This window comes from Haliotis rubra, unplaced genomic scaffold, assembly GCF_003918875.1.
Source record: "Haliotis rubra isolate DU_JTF1 unplaced genomic scaffold, ASM391887v1 Scf40, whole genome shotgun sequence".
Taxonomy (NCBI): domain Eukaryota; kingdom Metazoa; phylum Mollusca; class Gastropoda; order Lepetellida; family Haliotidae; genus Haliotis; species Haliotis rubra.
In genome coordinates this window covers 1,844,268-1,866,716 of record NW_025767080.1, presented here as the reverse complement: position 1 = coordinate 1,866,716, position 22,449 = coordinate 1,844,268, and the positions used below count along the sequence as shown (strand labels likewise).

The 22,449-nt window shown below is 39.4% G+C and overlaps 2 protein-coding genes across 2 annotated transcripts; both read right to left on the bottom strand.

The window, feature by feature from the left end:
• Positions 1-1,622: 1,622 nt before the first annotated feature.
• LOC124287381 lies at positions 1,623-8,187 on the bottom strand. The gene is made up of 5 exons (XM_046723906.1): positions 7,324-8,187; positions 6,004-6,192; positions 5,683-5,774; positions 4,181-4,207; positions 1,623-2,670 (listed from the first exon to the last, which is right to left on the bottom strand). Exons 1-3 carry the CDS (start codon positions 7,772-7,774, stop codon positions 5,698-5,700), a joined length of 717 nt encoding a protein of 238 aa, XP_046579862.1. The 5' UTR covers positions 7,775-8,187; the 3' UTR covers positions 1,623-2,670; positions 4,181-4,207; positions 5,683-5,697.
• A 5,331-nt stretch (positions 8,188-13,518) lies between these two features.
• LOC124287380 (BRISC and BRCA1-A complex member 2-like) lies at positions 13,519-21,726 on the bottom strand. Its single transcript, XM_046723905.1, has 11 exons — positions 21,537-21,726; positions 21,140-21,216; positions 20,777-20,874; positions 19,993-20,184; positions 18,873-18,950; positions 18,250-18,350; positions 17,628-17,727; positions 16,503-16,573; positions 15,881-15,963; positions 15,115-15,265; positions 13,519-14,587 (listed from the first exon to the last, which is right to left on the bottom strand). The coding sequence occupies exons 1-11, from the start codon at positions 21,680-21,682 to the stop codon at positions 14,524-14,526; spliced, it is 1,161 nt and encodes a 386-aa protein (XP_046579861.1). The 5' UTR covers positions 21,683-21,726; the 3' UTR covers positions 13,519-14,523.
• Between the last annotated feature and the right edge of the window lie 723 nt (positions 21,727-22,449).

Below are 22,449 nucleotides of genomic sequence, written 5' to 3'. Positions count from 1 at the left end.
AAAACATACAGATACAAAAAAAAAACATAAATCAAATGAACAGTTAATAAAACCGATCACATAAAATGCACTGAATACATACTATAAGTCTCCGTACCTGAAACATTGATTCTTCTCCAACAGTGAAAATGCAAATACACAATCATTGTTTTCACGTCAACCCAAACAATTTTACATTTACTGAAGCGAAAAAAATGAGATACATAAATCATTTGTTTGTATTTCCTACCCTAGCTACAAACATGTAATGATATGTACGTCCTTAAATAGTGCCTAGTGTACTTCTGTTTCGATTGATTTTACAGTTACATAACCTAGCGTTATTGTATCTAGAATACATATCTCCGATAAACAAATGGCCAATCCCTTCTGTAGCAGCATTACCTATATACACTAGTGTAGTGTAGATCAGGTTACTAACCTGAACAGTCTGGACAACATAACGCCGAAGGTGCTGGAAGGGTTTCCTTGCAAGACCTGTAAACCTTATAAGGGGGGGTTTCTACTTAGAGACCAACCATTTCATTTTTTGTAACATGTTAATTTTAATTCGGCTACTGTTTTATCATGTTATGTCTTGTCATTTGTCATATGTTGCTCGTTTAATCCAATAAAGGTTGAGAGCAACATACACTATTTCTTCTTGTAAAGTATGGCCGGTGTGTCAGGTGTTAAAGAGAGACACGCTGCCTTCCTCTTGCGCCCACTCCTGATCCAAGTCCTTGCAACCACTGACACTATAAGCAGACCATAATTCTGGACAAGGACAAGTAGCCAAAGGGGGGCGGGGGGAAGAAGAGAGAGAGAGCGGAAGCCACGCAAATATAACTCATACAAATATATCCACACACATATGCACATAAATGACGTCATCCCACATCAAACAGCTAAACAATTAATCTGATTAGGATGACCAATCTTCCATGTACAACGCGCGTTTGTGTAAATCATATGAGAGAGCTTAACCATATAAACAAAACTGAATGAAGTACGATCTTGTTGTTTGAAAAATACCTATTTCCTTCAAATAGTGCTGAGGTTAAATGGCATGAACACCAGTTTCTTACAGGTAGATGTGATACTTAAATCTACGTATATATTACTTTAAAAAGTTGTCGAATAATCGAATATTTTCCCATTGATCGAAAACAGTTCTGGGTCTGTTTTGTGTAACATCTGGCTTAATAAATAATGACTGATTTCTTTGACTTTCAACTTTGATATGACTTTATCGAGGCACTATCTGAACATTACATAAAGCAACCCTACTTTTAAATGGGTCGATTCTGTGTTAAATTAAAATCATTTGAGGATTTTGGCATTTTAAGTTTAAAATTCAAAAGTTTTCAGTAAGCTGTGAAAATACAAGGGGCAAATGAAAATAAACGACTAAGAATATGCCAAACATTTAAATAAGCCATATATACATTCTATAAACTAAATCCAACGTTTTTTCAAAATATTAAGCTACTTCACAACACACTTTCACGGTCTCAGTAATGATACGTACGGTTATAATATCATATATGGAGATGGAAATATATTCTACGTTGATGAAAACAAGTCACACTGTGCTTCCTTTTGATTTTTTACTGTAGTGAAAATGATAAGAAACTGGAGTCTTGACAAGAGTTTTTTTATTATTTGCACAGCCTCTTCTCCAAATGCTTGGTATTAATACTAAATGTCATGGCAATAGGTTAGTAAGCGTTTAATCACCGGTTTAACTTGCCAAGTAGCAGGAGATCCTTTATATAAACATGCATCACATGTCATAGCTGTCAGCTGACAAACGGCGTGTTGAATGTGTAACTAACTCACTTAAGTATTTCTGTGAAGTTTAATGAGTTGAAATGAGTTTTTCCGTGTAATATCACTTTAGGGACACTAATTCGAAACCTTGCTTCATGATTTTGACCAGACCGATACTTCTGTTGCTGAGGTCAAGTGTAAAGGATTCTCTGTACTGTTAGATGCGGCTTGTCGGATCGTCGGTTGATATTAGTTACTTTACCCGGTGTTACGTGACAGACGAGCTGAGATGCAGCCGTGTGTATGTTCATGCATGCCATGTGGCAGACGAGCTAAGATGTGCGTGTGTGCGTGTTCGTGCGTGCGTGTGCGTGCATGCAATGTTTCATTTTGAAGATGCCAAATATTAAAAACATCTATTAATTTTGATTGTCTTTGTTCGCTGTTAAGGGATAGGTACGTTATGACGACGGTTAGTTATGTATGGGTCCATAAAAGAATCAGTCTAAGTAAACTTAAGCTCAGTATTATTCGTGACACTGCTATACTGAATAGCAGTGTAGCGAATAATACTGAGCCTAAGTTTACTTAGACAGATAAAAGAATATTTCTCTGTTGGTTGTTTAACAATCTTTAAACCAAGTTGTAGAAAGATCTCTCGCGAGAGTTGTGTTTCTTTTGATTACATTTGTTGGTGTTGTTACCTTGAAATATTTTGTCACAAAAATGATACAAATATATTTGATGCAATTCTAACATTATCGTCGGGTCATGCGGGGAAACTGAAATGTAATTGTGATCTTGTTGCCTAACATATATGGTATAGAGTTGTAGAGTAACATCCAGATACATCCGGGTCGTCTCCGTGGTGTAGATGTCCATGCTGGGCCTACGGTGGTGTCTCGCCACTGCCGTCGTCTGAAGGTTAGAGAAGTTCTGAATTAATAACGCCAAACAAATGTAGTTGTTGTTTTTGCGTTTTGTTTTTTGCGTTTTGTCCCTGCAGACCATTCAATGTATTGCGTTTTGTCCTGCAACTGTCTGTATGCTTTGTCCTTAACGAGCTACAGATTCATTCAATGTGCAGCCATTGCGTCTTGCCCTGCAACTGTCTGTATGCATTGTCCTTAACGAGCTACAGATTCATTCAATGTGCAACCATTGCGTCTTGCCCTGCAACTGTCGGTATGCTTTGTCCTTAACGAACTACAGATTCATTCAATGTGCAACCGGTATTGCGTCAGATTCATTCAATGTGCAACCATTGCGTCTTGCAACTGTGGGTATGCTTTGTCCTTAACGAGCTACAGATCCATTCAATGTACAACCATTGCGTCTTGCCCTGCAACTGTCTGTATGCATTGTCCTTAACGAGCTACAGATTCATTCAATGTACAACCATTGCGTCTTGCTCTGCAACTGTGGGTATGCTTTGTCCTTAACGAGCTACAGATTCATTCAATGTGCAACCATTGCGTCTTGCCCTGCAACTGTGGGTATGCTTTGTCCTTAACGAGCTACAGATTCATTCAATGTGCAACCATTGCGTCTTGCCCTGCAACTGTCTGTATACTTTGTCCTTAACGAGCTACAGATTCATTCAATGTACAACCGTTGTGTCTTGTCCTGCAACTGTCTGTATGCTTTGTCCTTAACGAGCTACAGATTCATTCAATGTGCAACCATTGCGTCTTGCTCTGCAAGTGTCTGAATACATATAAATATATATATGTATATATATATATATATATATATGTGTGTGTGTGTGTGTGTGTGTGGCTACATCAAAGATTGATTTCTCCACTAACTTGGGGGAACCAACTGCAAAGTTTATGCAGATGAATTGCACGGAGATCAAATTGCTGAAAAGCGAGTGCAAATATCGTGTATGCATGTGATAAGCTGCGTTTTGGTGTAAAGTTTTGTTAAGAATTCGCCAATATTTTCAACGTTATGAATTTGTTTTACAATACATCAGTTCATATGTAAACAGTACCTTTAAACAGTATGGAATATTTGATTAATTTAGTTTAGAACAGTTGCCTGAAGTAAGTGGCTATGTTTACACTAGTGAGTCTAAACTTTTGACGAGAAGTATATATACAGTTGAACAGTAGTGTAAATATCACATATGAAATACACACCGGACTGGATATTTACATGTCAAGATGAAGAGATACATGTGTACTACTCGTGGAGGCCCTTTATGAGCATGTTCACAACTTATTTTCAAGCCATGTTCCGACTATGAACAATACATAATGACCTTATCATGACCTGCCTGTCAACGTACCTGGTGACAGTGAGCGAGATTGTGTTGAAGACAAACAGGACATTCGGCAAGCTCTCCAATAATTTCTCCCCACCCCCTGCACAATATAAATAATTATTGATGATTCTTCCAGCCAGAAAACAAGGACTATCTTACCTGATCCCTCTCCGCTACCGCTGCCATCTGGAATAGAAACAATGATATATACCTCTGATCAGACAGACAGACAGAGTTTATTTCCAGTAAAAGGCCGTAGGCCCAAAATACATTCACAATGAAATTCCAGTGTAGTCAGGGGCACAATGATCATTCAAGTGTGTTTATAATAATCCTTTTAACATAAAATAGATACAAGGCAACAGATTTTACAGTGTCTTCATTAGTATTCTTGAAACGATTTGCTAAAGAATATACTGTATAAGACTTTTTAACACATTTTGTAATAAACCTCTCTCTTAGTTGTGAATAGGATTCACAAATGAACAGTACATGAAATTCATCTTCAATATAGGTAAGACCTTTAGATTTACATGATGTACAATATCTTGGAGGCGAAAGAATTGGAGTGTTTTGTCCACAGAAGTGACTAAATGTTATTTTACTATTCAGTCAGCGATATTCAAGCTTAGCAGGTAAATCCCTGGTTCACCCATTCGATGAGACACAACGAGGCCGATTGCACGAGGCCTGATCAAAGATATCCTTGGATCGTGGGGACTTTCTATTTTCCGGAAACATATACAAACGATGCCCTCCAATTCTGTATCTGGGATATCGGTTTGTCGGAACCTTCAGGGTGCCGTCTATTAGGGACAAAACTAAGTTGGTGAATCACTGGTCAATAAGGGAGCAGTGAATCTGAAAGTTGGTTACTGGCTACCAAACAGTTATCACCATATTTTAGCGGTATTTACAAACGTACTCCGCCGTTTGTTAAATTAATTAAACAGAATTAATTATGATACTTAATTAGCTATTCACCGATGTGTCCAGCCCGTTCACTGCCGCCGATCATGTTTTTATATAACGCGGCGGAAGGGAATCATGGCGGTATAAATAAATGTTTTCTGACAACTAACTGTAACAGTTATCGCCATTCCGAATTTCTCATGCCATTCGTGGAATAATATATATATATCTATATCATACAGTAACCTCGAATAATTGATTGTGTGACTATTTGAGTGTTTCTTTTACAGTAGATTGATAGGGAATGAAACAACAGATGTCTTGTGAACTTGAACTTGTTATTATATAGGTAGTGGGGCATCAACCGACTAAGTTAAAAATATTATACATCATTCATAACGTCATCTTTAATTTTTCTCTTATGTTACTTACAGTGAATAATTTTCTTTTGCTGTCCTTTATTGTTGTCAAATACCATGGGGAAACAATACCAGAAATGTAACTGACCGGAACTGGGCACGTGTGATACTGATGTATTGGCACAGCGGCGATAACTGTTCGCTAGCCAGTACAGTGTGTTTCAGAACTACTGTTGTGGAGCCATAGACTCGCCTGGAGGTACAGACATAACCATTCCAGCACCTTACCGTGCTGGTGGTCTATCCTCATTCTGGAACTGAAACCTCGCAATTTCAGAAGAGATCATTGGAATGGTTTGAACGTGTAACGGTAAATAAGTTAATAATTACCAGTGCCAATTGGATTTATCTCGTTTTTTTGTTGAACATTGGTCCCTGTCCAAGCCCTCCGGAACTGGGGCCGGTGTTGGATGTTCGCTCACCTGGAGGACGAAGACACATAGGTAAATAGGATGTATCCGGCAGAGAGAATTGACAGAATATGTCATCATTATTAGAACACGAAATCCAACAATTAAGATATTCAATTTTACAAGGCACATCGCACATACACGTACACATGACCGCACACACAAAATAAATAAACACAAAATATAAGACAAAAGAAACACATACAACACAACTTACTGTCACATGTCACATTGTACTTACTGTCACATACAACAGTGGGTTCAATCCATACACCATTCTTGTCACATGTGGCGACGGCTGACCCAAATGTTTTAACGATATGACCAGGTCTACAGGCGTACTTCACCTCTACCAAGCCACCAGTCTTAAACACACGGAGGTTCGAGTTCGCATTAGCTAGTGTTGGCGCCGAACTCCGACAGTTGGGATCTAACAAAAAGAATAAAAGAAAACATTATGTAGTCTTGTCGCCCTTGGGAGTTATTCGTATTTAGAGGCATGCAGTATTATACCGTTCTTGATTAAGAGATGTCTTTGAAATTAAGTTACTTCATAGAATTGAGGAGGTTGACCTGCAACTCACCGTGAACATTTTAAATCGATATAGAACATTTGAAATCGATTGGAAGAACATAACTACACATTGAAGAATGCCTAAAGTTGCATATTATTACCTTATTCAATGGATCGATTTGCAATCGATTTTCATTCTCCTCTCACTCTGGGGTGTAAGCCAAAGCTGCTTTATGAGGCTTACGATCAATTCACCCAACCTATCGAGCATGCTCTTCCAGGAAGTCATCAAAGAGTTATAATTGAGTCTGGACCAGATGATCCAGTGATCAACAGCATGAGCATCGATCAACTGGGATATGATGACGTGTATCAACCAATTCAGCGATCCCGTTAGTCGCCTCTTACGACAAGCACGGGTTGCTGGTGACCAATTCTAACCCGGGTCCGTTATCAATGAGAGGCATACTACTCTTATCTAAAAGTTGTTTGATCATGGTTTAAGATTCAGCGTTCGTAACGTTCTATTAAAGACATGTTTGATGCACCAATGACCAGTGCACCAAGTTAATTCCCTGTGTTGACTTGTACAATCTGATCCCGTGTTTTGCAGGGAAACGCTTGACTTGCTTTTGGCACGTGTTTGTGAATAGTGCCATCAGTTCAGCAGGGTACTCTCATCTCCCAAGAAACACTAGGTGTCATCAGTGTTTGATGTTAATGCGTAAACACGAGTCGTTGATATTATCGTACAATGGATGCTGGATTTGTTATGTCAGAAAGGGTTTTGTCGCTATTATTTAACAACAAAATTACCTCTGTCAGACTCTCAAGTGAAGGATTTTAATTGATTGGGTACTATTCTTCGTTATCAACATCCGTAAAGTTGTTGATATTTAAAAGATGTTATAAGGCGAGTATTACTTTCTAACCATTTATGCTATTACCGATATTAGTTAACAGGCTAATATCGTTCTCAAATTTATGATTTTCCAACATTTCAGATCCGTGAAAAAAAAAGAAAATTCATTATTAAGCATTCCTTACGGTAGACCATGAAGTTGCAGGTATCTGTATCTTGGATGGACGATGCTGCTGCTCCTGCGCTGGACATCTGATACATATAGCAATGCCCCATGCCCCTGATGGTAAACCTCATACAGGCCGGCGGTATGCAAGGTGCACCAGCCTCTGCTTCACAGTGTACAGCGACGGCACACAGGTCCTCCTGCAAACATTGGCTCTTGCAGCTGTCCAGTGTAAACGTCCCTGAATTATCCTCGCTTGCTATGAGAGATACACTTTCCGAGAGGTCAAAACTGTTGGATTTAACGTCCTGGGTGTCTATACTGGAAAATGTACTGCTTTTGGATTTCTTTGCACCTGGAGATGTAGCGGTTGTTTTCGCAGGTGCCACGAAAGCTGGTTTGGAAAATGAGAACTGAGGGGTAACCGCTGGAACACTCAAGACGATGAGGAATATTAATCTGGCTGACATTCTGAGATGTTACTGTTCAGGTCTCCAGTACAAGACTACTTAGCGCATTTCTTTTGCGTGATCTTTGAGGAGACGTGCAGCCTTGGAGGCTCTGATCAGATGGACGTATGAGATTGACCACGCACAAACTATCTGTAGAGGTATTAAATTATATCAACCGACATGATTACTTGGTGTCGTGTAAGTTGGTATCCGAGTCACTGTTCAGATTGAAATCATCACTTGGAGATGTCTCGAAAACAATGTGGAAGTTTATCTTCCGTGAAGAGATTCGAGATATTTAGCTGTCAAACTGGCGAAAACAATCAGAAAACACAGCGTGGGAGAAACATTTGTCAGATATTTCCTAGGACAACGATGTATGTACTTTTTAACTTCCAACCTGCCACTGTCTTGAATTCAAATGACGGTAACATGAGTGACACTGTCGTCCAAGACGCATCCAGAGTTTCGCCCCTTCGGCGTGTCAGAATCCGCTGATTAGTTTTGATTTGCTTTATCTAAAGCAGACCGTACTCGAACGTTTAATCAGGGTGGTAACTATGGAATACATTAACCACCTCTATCACCTTGACGACCTGGGTTGGAGTTTACGGATTGCACAGCCATATATATATCACTGATGCGGTAGATATTGATTGCACAGACATATATATATATATCACTGATGCGGTAGATATTGATTGCACAGACATATATATTATCACTGATGCGGTAGATATTGATTGCACAGACCTATATATCACTGATGCAGTAGATAATAAATTAAATTCCTCTTAAAAGCATACTTCTGATGACTATCAAAGTTGGGACGCGAATCTGGAAATTAGTAGCTTTATAGCAACATTCCAGCAGCAGCATGGCGGAGACCCAAAGCAAATGTATCGGGGAGCTCGGCGTGACGAACGAACGCTTGAACCAGCACCCAACCCCACTGCCCCTTTAACTGAGACAAGAAGACAAAGTCATCAATATCCCCCGCAATGGCAAAATACTCTTCATGATTATGTCTACGAGTTATGATTATGTCAAATATTTAGGTGTGTATATAGAAAAGTGGAAGGGGAGTATTGAAAGGTTTTCAAAGTTCTGCTCCAGAAAATAGCACTATCACCAATTTCAGTCAAAGTGAAACTTGTTGCCATGGAAACGCCAAACTATTTTATTCAGGAGTCCAAAACTACCAAAAGGCACCAGTACACCACCAGACCAATCTATCTGCCAAGTTTGGTGAAGAAATAGTGAACGGTTTTAGAGTTCAGCTCCGGAAAAGAGCACTACCACTAATTTCAGTCTAAGTCAAACTTGTTGCCATGGAAATGCCAAAAATATTTTATTCAGAATTCCAAAACTACCAAAAGGCACCAGTACACCACCAGATCTATCTATGTGCCAAATTTGGTGAAGAAATAGTGAACGGTTTTAGAGTTCAGCTCCGGAAAAGAGCACTACCACTAATTTCAGTCTAAGTCAAACTTGTTGCCATGGAAACGCCAAAGATATTTTATTCAGAATTCCAAAACTACCAAAAGGCACCAGTACACCACCAGACCAATCTATCTGCCAAGTTTTGTGAAGAAATAGTGAACGGTTTTAGAGTTCAGCTCCGGAAAAGAGCACTACCACTAATTTCAGTCTAAGTCAAACTTGTTGCCATGGAAACGCCAACAATATTTTATTCAGAATTCCAAAACTACCAAAAGGCACCAGTACACCACCAGATCTATCTATGTGCCAAGTTTGGTGAAGAAATAGAGAACGGTTTTAGAGTTTTGCTCCGGAAAGAGCACTACCATCAATTTCAGTCTAAGTCGAAATTGTTGCCATGGAAATGCCAAAAAAATATCTTATTCAGAATTCCAAAACTACCAAAAGGCACCAGTACACCACCAGATCTATCTATGTGCCAAGTTTGGTGAAGAAATAGTGAACGGTTTTAGAGTTCTGCTCCGGAAAAGACGAAAGTGCACGGACGGACGCACGCACGCACGCACGCACGGACGGAGTCCATTTTAATACCCCCCTTGCGGGGGATAAAAATACGGTATTTGATGATAATAACGACGACGTGTTTACACTTTTTTTCACACTTTTGCAACGTTTCATTATGCTTCTACAATCTGTTCGACCTTAGCGAACTTACGTCACCAATCAATGTGTTTGATGCTTGTTGTGCTATCTTGACACATCTGTCAGTACACCTTGCTAGGTAATATATACCGAGTCGCCGACTTTCCTGCTAAATTTAACCTGTCTTAAGCCATGAAGTCTTGCGTCTTACATTTCAAACGTGAGAGAAATCGTATCTGCCATGCACGAATTCATTCAACGTGTACACATAAGAAAAAACTGAAGAAAAATGAAAACTTAAAACACCGCTCTGCAAACATGTTAGGATCTCTTCGTTCGTTCGTTTGTTTGCACTGACCAATATTCCAGTTATACTACTGCGGTCTGTAAATACCTGAGACAGGCAACAAGTGACCGACATTATGAGCTACATCCTACCTGCCGGAGATGGCTTATCTCTCAAGCTGAAGACCCGGGTTCGATTCCCCAAATGGGTACAATGTGTGAAGCCCATTTCTGGTGTCCCCCGTCGTGATATTGCTGGAATAATGCTAAAAGCGGCGTAAAACCATACTCACTCACTGATCTCCTCTAAAGGCGAACTTAGGTTGCTGGCAGTGTTTGCCCTTCACCCAGAAAGGTTGCAGGCCCTAAGGACCCATAACAATTAAAAGTAGTGGGTCCTGATCAGAATGTGTAGGCCCTATATTTTAATATGGAAACAATGCTCTTAGTTTTTCGGGATGAAAAAGCTGTCGGCCGTAAGGACCTGCAGAAAACAAAAGCTGTGGTTCCGAGTGGTTTTAAGTTGTAAGGCCCGACGTTAATTTCGAACGCTGGTTGCCGGGGACGCATTCTAGGAACGCCCCACGTGGTTACCATGTTGTTAAATAAACCACGGTAATGGACACTCATGCAAATGTGAATCGTGTCAAAGACATCGACCCTAACTACAGATATGATACCCCGATCCTGAACGATATAGTCGTGTAGCTGCCATGTCACTTCAAGACTTTCCTGTCATGAAGTGTTATCTTGGAACAGCATCAGACTACCTGGGGCCTTGTACGACATGCAAATGCTGTACAGTGTGGGTGTACTATAAGCCAGCTCCACCTGTCTGGCCACCTCAGTTTCTCTGGAATACCAGGGAACTATTCTGCAGATAACATGGTCATTCCAAATGCCAGGGGTATGCTCTAAATCCAAAACAATTACGCTGGCCAAATTACTTAAAAAATACAGTTCGCTCTACCCCTACGTATAGTGTAATAAAGTACACTTTTGCCCTGAACTATTATAACGTTAACACACTCGGACGTCTAGGCAGAATAGAAACGGTAAAGCCCTTGTTTAGGGCCAACTATCGGCCTCTTCCAGTGATGCTTCCAGAACATTCTTGATGACACCTGAATTAGTTCAAGGGGTTATATATTGTACCTTGATTTGACCTTTGCGTTCTTGGTATTGTCCAAAAGACACCAAATTACAGAAGGAATTCGCTGGAAGATATCACATCATACTGCTTGGAAGTGATTTCAAAGTATGAAGTGATTAAATCCAGAAATTGGTGCACAGGACTAAACTGTAAATCAGAACATGACCATACAAGATATGGATAAATATATGAAAACACACAAAATTTGGTTTACATTATAAAAACGGTAATACAGTGGGTAAAATAAGCGCCCACAGAAATGAGGAGCCCGCTAATGAGTTCCACAAGTGTGGGTCTGAATTCCTGATTCGCATCAGTTTCGGTTTTTCTTTCACCCTCCGTGATATAACTGAAATATGGTACAATGTGGAATTGGAGACATCGAAAATTGGGACATCCTGCTTGAGACGTCTAAAAATCACTCGGTTGCCGGTCTCTTCTATGCATACGAAACGGAATTTCTGTATCTGATTAGCAAATTCAAAAAGAAAGGAATTTGCCCCCAAAGTCTTGATTATATATTCTAACTCGAGCTTCAGGTATATTGATGATCTGAGATCGTTCTACATTGGCCACAAAGCCAATGCCCTTCCATGGGATGACCCGCATTAACTACAAATACATGTATAGGAGACCAGGGAGTAAAGCGAGTGACTTTGTAGCAATATTCCAGCCATATCAAGGCGTTGAACACGAGAAATGGGATTCATTGTACCTGTGGAGAATCGAACCCGGGTCCCGAGCAAACGCTTTAACCACTAGGCTACCCCACTGCCCGAGACAAGTTAAAACGCATCATTTAAAATATATATCTATCATCAAAGATTCAGAGTAAAAAATAACCAACTGTCCAAAGGACAGTATGACAAGAAGGAAGGCTTCAACCTCCAATATTCAACTTTATGTTGAGCAATGTTCAAGTAACTCCCGACAAATATCTACATTTCAAGTAAAATCAAGCATGCCCTTTCTGCACAGGTTGAATACGACTCTTGCTCAACAGTTATGACATTCCAGGCTTTAGCAGATAAAAACCAAAAACTATTTCCAAATTGAATGCATTAGTGACACAAGATGTCTCACGTATTTTCCATGGCGTTTTTACATACATTTCCAGGGTATGTTTGATAGAATGGTTCTCGTTTTTTATCTCGTGAAAAATACCGATCAATAAAATCTGTGGATATATACGAGTGGAAGAAAGCTGGCTTCTACATCACTTTACATAAGCAAGATTGATACACTGGTGTTAATATGACGTTTGCGTATAGCTTTGATGATCAACTGCATGCCTTGCTACAAGCAATAAGAGTGTGGTGGTGAGACTTCAAGACGATTTGAACAGTGTTTCATGTAATCCCCACATGGCAATGGTCAAACTGATGCAGTCCTCACACATTTACCAATATTGGTGAAATACCGGAACAGTTGTTCCTGCTGACGAACCTAAAAACATGATCAAGGTAAATTTGTAATCATACGGCTTCGCTAATAAGCAAGCACTAACACCACCACTGCAGTCTTTGAGGTGCGGAGGTACTATGAACACATATTAATAACTATTCTTCATCATAAATCTTTCTTGTATATCTAAAATTAAGTATTTATGTTATAAAGAGACTATATATTTTATTTCCGGATCTGACAGTGAAATTATACATCAACAAGCCTGTAAGACTTCCATGGTAGTTGGCAGAAGCTAGTAATGCCCTACTATTACAGTTTAGGTCTCCTAATGTTAACTCATCAAGCTTCTAGAACTATACTTGTATTACATCAAAACGGGATAACCTTAATTATTGCACGTAGATTATGATGTATGCTCTCAGTCCAAGACAACACAAGGACCTTGTGTTCTTGTGAGGATCCTCCTGCCCAAAGATATTCAAGAGTCAAAAGCAAATGAAATAAAATACTGTTTGTGATTGAAAGTATGCTTGTTTCAAATCCCTTGTACGATACCTTTCCCTCAGGGGGATTCCAGGTCAGAATAAGTCCCACAGGTCCTTAAGAGGCAACCAAATAGATCAGTGGTCAGGATCCGGAGTTGTCACGTATACCATCTCAATCACATCCACAAAAATAGCAATTCAACATGATAAACTTTACGTCATTCTGGTCTTCACTTATTATGGAGGTGCATACATACTTACAGAAAAAAAGTCAATTTTTCATTAAAGCATATGACTTCATATCTGTTAATTAACCAGCTGGTGGAATGAACATAGAACATACATTAATGCCCATATTCAGTTTATTGGTTTTTATAATATGGTTTCTAATAATGTACTTGTGAAACTGATGTTTCTAAATAAGTTTTTTGTATTTTATCAGTTCACTCACAGATCGGTCAAATGTCCGCTTTCATTGCACAGTGACAGTTTGTAGCACTGGTAATTGGTTCTGCAAACTTAAAGCTTAAAATATCCTCGGTTACAACCACTTAGCTGTACTTAGTTAAGGGAAATCATTGAATGAAAGAGATCATGGAACAATTGATTGGGTTGTCACAATGATATTACTTGGTGTGAGAGTGAGTGTGGCTTTTAACTGGGAATATTTCAGAATATTTAAGCAATAATACAGCAGGGGACCTAGGGCTTCATACATCATGTGAGGTACAAACCCAGGACTCCAGCATGTCAAGCGAACACTTTAACCACTGCACTACCCCATCATTCCTGATGTTACTTTTAAAGGTATGTCCTGATTCCCCATCACAACTAAGACATTTTAGTGTTATTCGTCAGTAAGTAAAACTAAGTTACAAACGTACAAAAAGTTCACAACTGATCCAAGTCATAAAAATGTTGGATCATTCATGAACAAGTATATCTAATAGCACGTATCATATAATATATCTCATTCATGCACTGCAGTGAGTCACATGTCACAATAAAGAGAAACACTCCCTTTAAGAGCTTCCGCTGTAAAGCTAAGAACTGAGGGGTCACTGTTGGCACTGCAAGAATCACATCGTTATCAGTGGTTAAGTGAATTGATGACTTGGTCGACATCAAGCTGATGAACCCCCAACACCCACCCACCTGAACATTCTTATGCATGACGCACAAGTAAGCATCTCAAATTCAGATGGCAAAATGTTACAGAGGATGTGGAATCTTCTTTCAGATAAAAATGTCAAATCCTGATTTTTCTCTTGTGTTGGGAGCCACTGAGCACCGAAGACTGTGGAAGTCGCATTGCACTAAGGTTGTTGAAAATTAAGTGTATGGCAATCTCAAAACTGTCCATTCTGCACTGAAGTCCTCTGGAAGACTCCTACTGTGTCAAGAATAAATGATCTGAAAAAAGAATAAATCACCTTGAAAGGACATGAAACAATTTAGTACAACTGAAACAGATATTTGTACAACTCAACACAGAATCCCAACATTAGTACTGTTAAAACTATTGCAACTCAGTATACTTCAACATAGAATTATGTTACAGATCCAGTGGGGGCACAAAAAGGCCCATAGCATACTACGTCTGTTAAACTGCAAAAATAGACATCTGCAGTGTATGAAATAAGCCAAAACCCCAGCCAGACATCTGGGATGGTAACTTCAAAAACTTACCAGCCCAGAAGAGATTTAACCAGACCCTCTTAAATACTACATAGACAGTGCCAGTGGACACGTTATCTGAATATATTTTTTCACCCGTCCATCGGGCTGGCTAGCTGTAAAATTAGACCGTACGGCAGAAATCTAGCCCGTCTCGGGAGGTCGGACAGGCCTTATTTCATACACTGATATCTGTAAATCAAGAAACTGGAAATGTCAAAGCCTAGATGGCTCAGTGGAAGTCTGGACAAACAGCAGTTCACCTTGCCCTCTCGGCCATCTCGGTGCCACTCCAGCGAGGGCTGTAGGGGTAGTCGTGGTAGGATTCCGTGTATGGTTTGCCCTTGTGTTCGTGGTATATAGACTGAAACGTGAACACTGGCTGCTCTTTGGGGAAGAAGAGTGGCATCTCAACTGAAATACAAACACCTTACTGATGTATATGCTACATACGGATATTCTGACCCCTTTTTATCATACAAAACACATGATACAGATCACTGTTATAGAACATCATGACTTCACATCAATGGAGTGTTGCAGCAGGTAAAATTACCTATGAGAAATTGGTATGGCCGCATAGTAAACACTGAAAACTTTGGTATATATCTGAAAGCATAACCTTCCTGACATGTGTGGAAAACAATAGTTATATGTTAAATTGTACTAATGTTACTTTTATGTAAAATGGTCTTGGTTGACATTAATGACAATAATGTCTATGCAGAGTGAGAGAGTCTTTTTACTTTTAACAACATAGTTATTACACAGACTCCTTGACAGTGAAGTGATTCATCTCAAATGATTCTATGCATCAGAATGCACTGAAAGTCTTTCATACATTTCATTAAAGGGTGCTCGAGCCCTCCTTGAGACTTGCTGCTACAGTATTTAAATCCTGAGCCTCAAGATCAGTATATTAAACCTCAATGTTGATCTACCTGCAGAATTACACTGCTTTTATCCATAACAGGTATCTTTCACTACTTATTGACGACTACATATTCTGGAACAATGACTTCTACTTACTAATGATTACAAAGAAGAAGTCATTCCACTCAAACAGGTATGACATCTTGTTAAAGTTCTCCATGTCATATTCAAGAACCGATCTGAAACAGAAGTACAAGAAAATAGGTGGGACATATCAACATACCATTAACACTGAGCTGCAGCAGAAATCAACAGCCGATAATAGAACTGTTCCACATCTCATAACTAGAAGAGCTATTAATAAACGACTGTTTCCTGATTATCTATTAATAGAATGTGTAAGGCTTGTGTTACACTATTGTCCATTAACATGTCACTGATTTTGTATAGTTTTTATCTCTTTGCTAATGATTAATAACCAGCCCTTGAATTTATTACGGTGGGAATCTTTGGAATATATAAAAATTCATAAAAAGGTAACATTTATGTATTTATTCAGTATAAAAATAACATAAGAAATGGTGTGCACCCTTTGCATAAATCTACCATGCTACAGAGTGACCATGGTTTCTTCAGTTGATGCCTCATAAAGACATAAATATGGAAGTTCCTTCTAAGGTATTTTCCCTTTGTACATGTTCTAAGTAGTCCATGTTGTGCTTGTAGTTCAGTCTGGTAAAACTTCAGTCAGGGCTGTGATGACTACACTGAGACTCACCTGCCATACAGGCTTAAGAAGGAAGCCAGGTACTCCTTCTTCTTGTCGTGGCCTTGTATCACTATATCCACCTGTAAACCATCCAATGAGGGAGTGTTATTCGTGATTTGAAACCAATGTCCAGCCGATCAGACTTGTGCTCTGTCCATCAAGGCTTTGTTACAAAAGTCATGTCACCAACTTCATCTCACGATTCTCCTACTTACAGAGAATTTAATGTCACATTGGTCTATCAATAATGAGAGAGATTCTATTCACTACTGGTCACCATTCACCATTCATTATTAGCCTGGTCTATGGATTGGTGTGCACTCGATTTTCATTCTCAGCTCCCAGGGGAGTACACAAAAACAGTAGTTATGAGCACAGCCCAGTGATACGAAACTAAAAATACGAAACAAACAATAATCACTCCTGCTTTGTGTGTTACTTCTATCACTGAAGGTTCATACATTTCATTATAATGTTTATCGCTATACAGGTTTATATGACGATACTTTGTGTTGATCTGTAGCGTGAGATTATGGCTGGATGTATTGCATGTATATTTTTGTTTCAAATTTTATTAAAAGTTTTCAACTTAAGTCTCACTGTTTGTGCTTAATAACGTACATTTTACAAACTGCTTGTGATGTGACAGAAGACTAACAGCCACATTACCATATCATCCTACTGGGTACCCATTCACTGATGGATGAAATGAGGCATATTTTGAACTTGTCACTTGTCTGTGAAGATGCTACATTTGCTGGATCTACTATTGTGAGGACAAACCCCCGAAACTTTCACGTGTCAACATGCCCAACACGGTCACCCACTAAACTCGGGAGACAAATGTTGCCTAACTTTACTGAATAGCGTAGCCAGTGCAATGGCCAGGACAACGTGTGCCATGTACCAGTAGTTCCAGAGCAAATAAGGCATTCAGCATACTGTTTCAAACATGCAGTTGTGTCTGCATTTGAAAGCATGACGATTAAACTCGCCATTGATTTTAAATAAACTGGAATTTTATTGGTCTGCCATATTTCTGACTTAGTTAGTCAGTGAATCCGATGCCTCAAGGGGAGATTACTGTCTTATTCACATACAATAAGATTTCTGATACCTACGTTGACTACGTACCTTGTTTTTCAACAGTTGACATACTTTATGCACATAATCCCCTAAGGGTGTTCCTGATACAAAGTTGGGTATCCGCAGACTGGATGATCCACCTAGGGCGCTGCAATCACGTGAAAACAGTTCAAGAACATCAAACAAGTCGTAAGAGGCGACTAACAGGATCGGGTGGCCAGGCTAGCTGACTTGGTTGACACATGTCATCGGTTCCCAACTGCGCAGATCAATGCTCATGCTGTTGATCACTGGATAGTCTGGTCCTGACTCAATTATTCACAGACCCCGCCACATAGCTGGAATATTGCTGAGTGCGGCGTAAAACTAAACTCACTCACTTACTCAAACAAGTCACTGAGGTACGAAGAAGACAAATCTCTGGTGGGTTTCATATACAAAGTTACTAAATTTGGCCATTCAGTTTCATTCACATATTTGAGTGAACTGTATGATTCTGCCTACACCATAAGCTTGTGTTCATGCATCAATAGAAAATTGTGATGATAATAGTTACTAGTGAACAACAGGTGAAACATATCTGGCCCGCACTGGTGCAACCTATCGCAAAACCATGCAACCTTCTGTTCTACTTTGCATAACATCAGCAATATGCCTGAAAGGCACCTACTGTTCTACTTTGGGTGACAGGAACAGTTGGGGTGTGACTCGTGAACTCTCTGGAGATGGAAGACTTAACAACAACATTGCCGAGTCTTCTCCCGGGTTGTCCTGAAAACACAAACAACACACACATATATTTATACACAGATATACATAAATGTACTTAAGTGTACATACAGTGAGTGAGTGAGTTTACTTTTATGCCACTCTCAGCAATATTCCAGCTATATGGCGGCGGTCTGCAGATAATCGAGTCTGGCCCAGACAATCCAGTGATCAACAGCATGAGCATTGATCTGCGCAAAATGGGAACCGATGACATGTGTCAACCAAGAAAGCGAGCCTGGAAACCCGATCCCGTTAGTCGCCGCTTACGATAAGCATGAGTTACTGAAGATCAATTCTAACCCAGACCTTCACGGGTAGTACACACATTTCAAGTGATGAGTATTATTTATACTGATACGCAATCAAACATGTCACTGAACATGACCATCTTCAAAAAGAGTTGTTACTAACAAAAACTACAGGTCAAATGACAGACCCTAAAATATATGGACAAATATTTATTGTTGATTGAAATGCAGTTAAATTTTAGTGTCAAATTCAAATAATTAAAATGAGAGCTACCTTTGTTAAATATGCCGGAATCTTTGAGAAATCTATGGACAATTTCACAAGGAACTTCACTGACCCCATCTTGCCATGCTGTAAAGGAAAAAGGTATAGCATTGAGTTAATTTAGTAACTACACACATTGGATGAAACATAAACAATAGAAGCAGCATAGGGCAAGATGAAATAATGTGATAGTTAAAACATGAGAAATAGTCTTAGTCAAATACTGTTTGTTGTTTAACACTGCAGCTGTATGGCAGCAGTCTGTAAATAATTGAGCCTGGACCAGACAATCCAGTGATTGACCTCAAGCACATCAACCAAGTCAGCAAGCCATTAGACACCTCTTACAAGAAGCATGGAGTGCTGAAGGCCATTCTAACCCAGATCTTCAGGGGCATAAGTCACTTTTGCAAATGATAATCACATTGGATAGTTCTATTCCATCAACAATCAAACTGATCAAACTGACAATGCTCAAGATGGACTGTCCCATCTGACCAACAAGTCATTTCTGCAGTCAGTCATGTTCCATGTCATTGTCAGTTCATACCTCCACCAGCAAAATATTACAGGTGTCTACACTACATACCTCCATTGCCCATGAATTTTAATATCCTCTTTTCAGTGAAGTAGCAATGTTTAACTAAGAAATTAAGGCATGACCTGGATCCTGGTTCAGTGAGAGGGAAAACAGCTATCAATGATCAACGAATATTCTAATTACATCAGCAATATGTCTCGTGCAACATTCCCCATAGCAGATGGACATCTGTGACCTCAAATCTACACGGGTTCAATGTCCATATTCCTCATATAGAGGAAGCAAGACTGACTGACTGACTGAGTTTGGTTTTACGCCGCTTTTAGCAATATTCCAGCAACATCACGGCGGGGGACACCAGAAATGGGCTTCACACATTGTGCCCATGTGGGGATTCGAACCCGGGTCTTCGGCATGACGAGCAAACGCTTTAACCATTAGGCTACCCCACCGCCCCAGAGGAAGCAAGAATATCTGAGGAATGCAGTATACACAAGAACTATGTTTACTGAAGATAATTTCACATGAGCCAATCCCAATCACTGAAACAAGGAAAGCAAACACAATAATTATTCATCAGTACTTTACCTCATTCTTAGAAAGCATGATCTCGACATCTGTTGGTGTGATTTCTTCCTGGAGCATGAGTGAGGAGAAGTCAAAACTGAGTCGTGAGCTCTTCTCTATCAACGTCTGCTGATGTAGACGATACTTCTCCAGTAGTTCTGACACCATCTCCAACAGCGATCGCGAGTCATCATAGTCCCAGTCATGCAAACACTGACAAAATATCAAAAAGCAATACCTTTAAGAGTGAGTGAGTGAGTGAGTATGGTTTTACGCCGCTTTTAGCAATATTCAAGCAATATCACGGGGGACACCAGAAATGGGCTTCACACATTGTACCCATGGGGGGAATCGAACCCGTGTCTTCGGCGTGACGAGCGAACGCTTTAACCACTGAGCTACCCCACCGCCCCACCTTTAAGAGAATGTACAGACAGTATTCCTGCCAGTTTACTTTCAAAGCTTTGAAGTGGAAATATAGACTGCCTTTGTTTTGTATGTTTTTGTATGCCTGTATTCAGCAATATTCTACCTGAATGATAGTGTGGTGCAGGCTGGATCAGACAATCCCTTAGCCCAGCCAATAGCTGTTGCCCAAGTGTTTGAATATTATCTTTGCTCAAAATATGATCCCTGGTTTGTTGGTGTAACAGCGGGAAAACCTTCCACGATTTTATTGGGTTTCTACGACCTGCATTACTTGACATTTTCCTCCCACATTCAACTGACATGACAACTGTTCAAAGCTGCACTGAATACATTACCTCCATCCCACTATAAACAGCGCATCAGTGTTGTAACATACCTGTAGATCTTCCAAATTTGGACAAAACTCATCATCATCTGGGCCAAATATGAAATCTGGAGGATCCTTCGGATGGTTGCAGTCAAACAATACTTCCCCTAAAACATCAAACATACTCCCATTACAACTGAAATATTACAACAGCCACATCATATTGTAAGTTTTACCAGGTTCAGCATCAGAAAGCTGTGGAAAAAAAGAGGAATATGTTGCCCTGCAACGCACTTGATGCAGGAAATTAACTCAACCAGATGAAAACACATTATTTTTCAGTGCAGAATGTATTCTTTTATTCATTTCCAAACTCTCTCATGGCAATGAACAGGAAATAAGTCATTACAATTAATTCAAATATACACTTGCATGTGATGGACTGGCCAGCATATGGTACGATAAGCTTGAACCTGTCGCAGTTGGGGTACGTGTGAACTGAGGCGCAACTGAAAATAGATTCTCTTATATTTATATGAATATTAATATCCTGTCAGATCATTTTTCGAGCCAAGAATGAAATATTATTTGGCTATAATACAAAGCATTTACCCCCTGACCGGTTTCTACTTTTCAAAACAGTAAATTACAATTCTGATAAGTTACCAATTTCAACATGTTGACATAATATGACCAAAATGCCAGAAATATTGACGGTGAAATAGTTTTTGTATGGACTGTATTAAACAAATGCTCAACTGATTCATCAATGAAATGTCATTATCGGATGAGGATCACTTCTGACGTTTGATGAAATCAAAACAGTTACCTTGTCAGTGTGTCAATCACTCGAACCTTCCCAAAACACACACCAACTTTTCCTTCAAGCATCAAGGCTTCGATCATATGTCTGATCCGCGGTGAAATACATGCCAGTATTTCCTTCTCTGCCTCCTGAACCATCTTCACGTCCATTTACTATTGGGACACACTTGATTGTCTGACCGTGAAACAGACTGGGCAACCGTATCCATCGCCTGAAAATGAAATGAGCAAAGCGGTCGTAAAATCATTAGATTTCGGCGTTAGATATTAAAATTCAGTTACATAAAATCTTTGAAAGTAAGACAGTCGAGGATCTAAGATCGATTTGTAGGATGGGGCGATGGTTGATATAAGCCACCAAAAATGTTGATTTTTATTTTTCAAAGCGTCTGTAAAAGATTTTAAATTTAACGATCGACAAAATAATTACGCACCTGATTAGGTTACTATATAATTATATAATGCATTCTAATTATGCACTGTCCAATACTAAATACTGCTTAGAAGCAGAGCTAAATCCATCTTGATCGAGAGTTATAAACGATAAGACATGGGGCGAGCTGGACCTGCTTATATACCAGGCTCTTTCGCGGTTAAAACAGAGTGTAGGCATTATATCAAACGACTTGAAAAAGTGTGATTCTTTTATATTCATGTCACTCCTAAAAAAACTTTTCACTAAAAATAAATTCACCACCATATACACAAAGTTGAAGTCTCTTGTTTCAGTAAATGTCATTGTTGGATTATGACAAGGCGTATTTTAACTTATATAAAATATTCTTGTTTCTAAATACCGCCCGACCTAAAAGTGCGACCCGTCCCTAAGATTGTTTTATTCTGCACACTAGAGAAGAAAATATTCTTGTTTCTCATCACTTTTTAAAAAAAATATGTGTCGGCCGGCCGGTCTTACT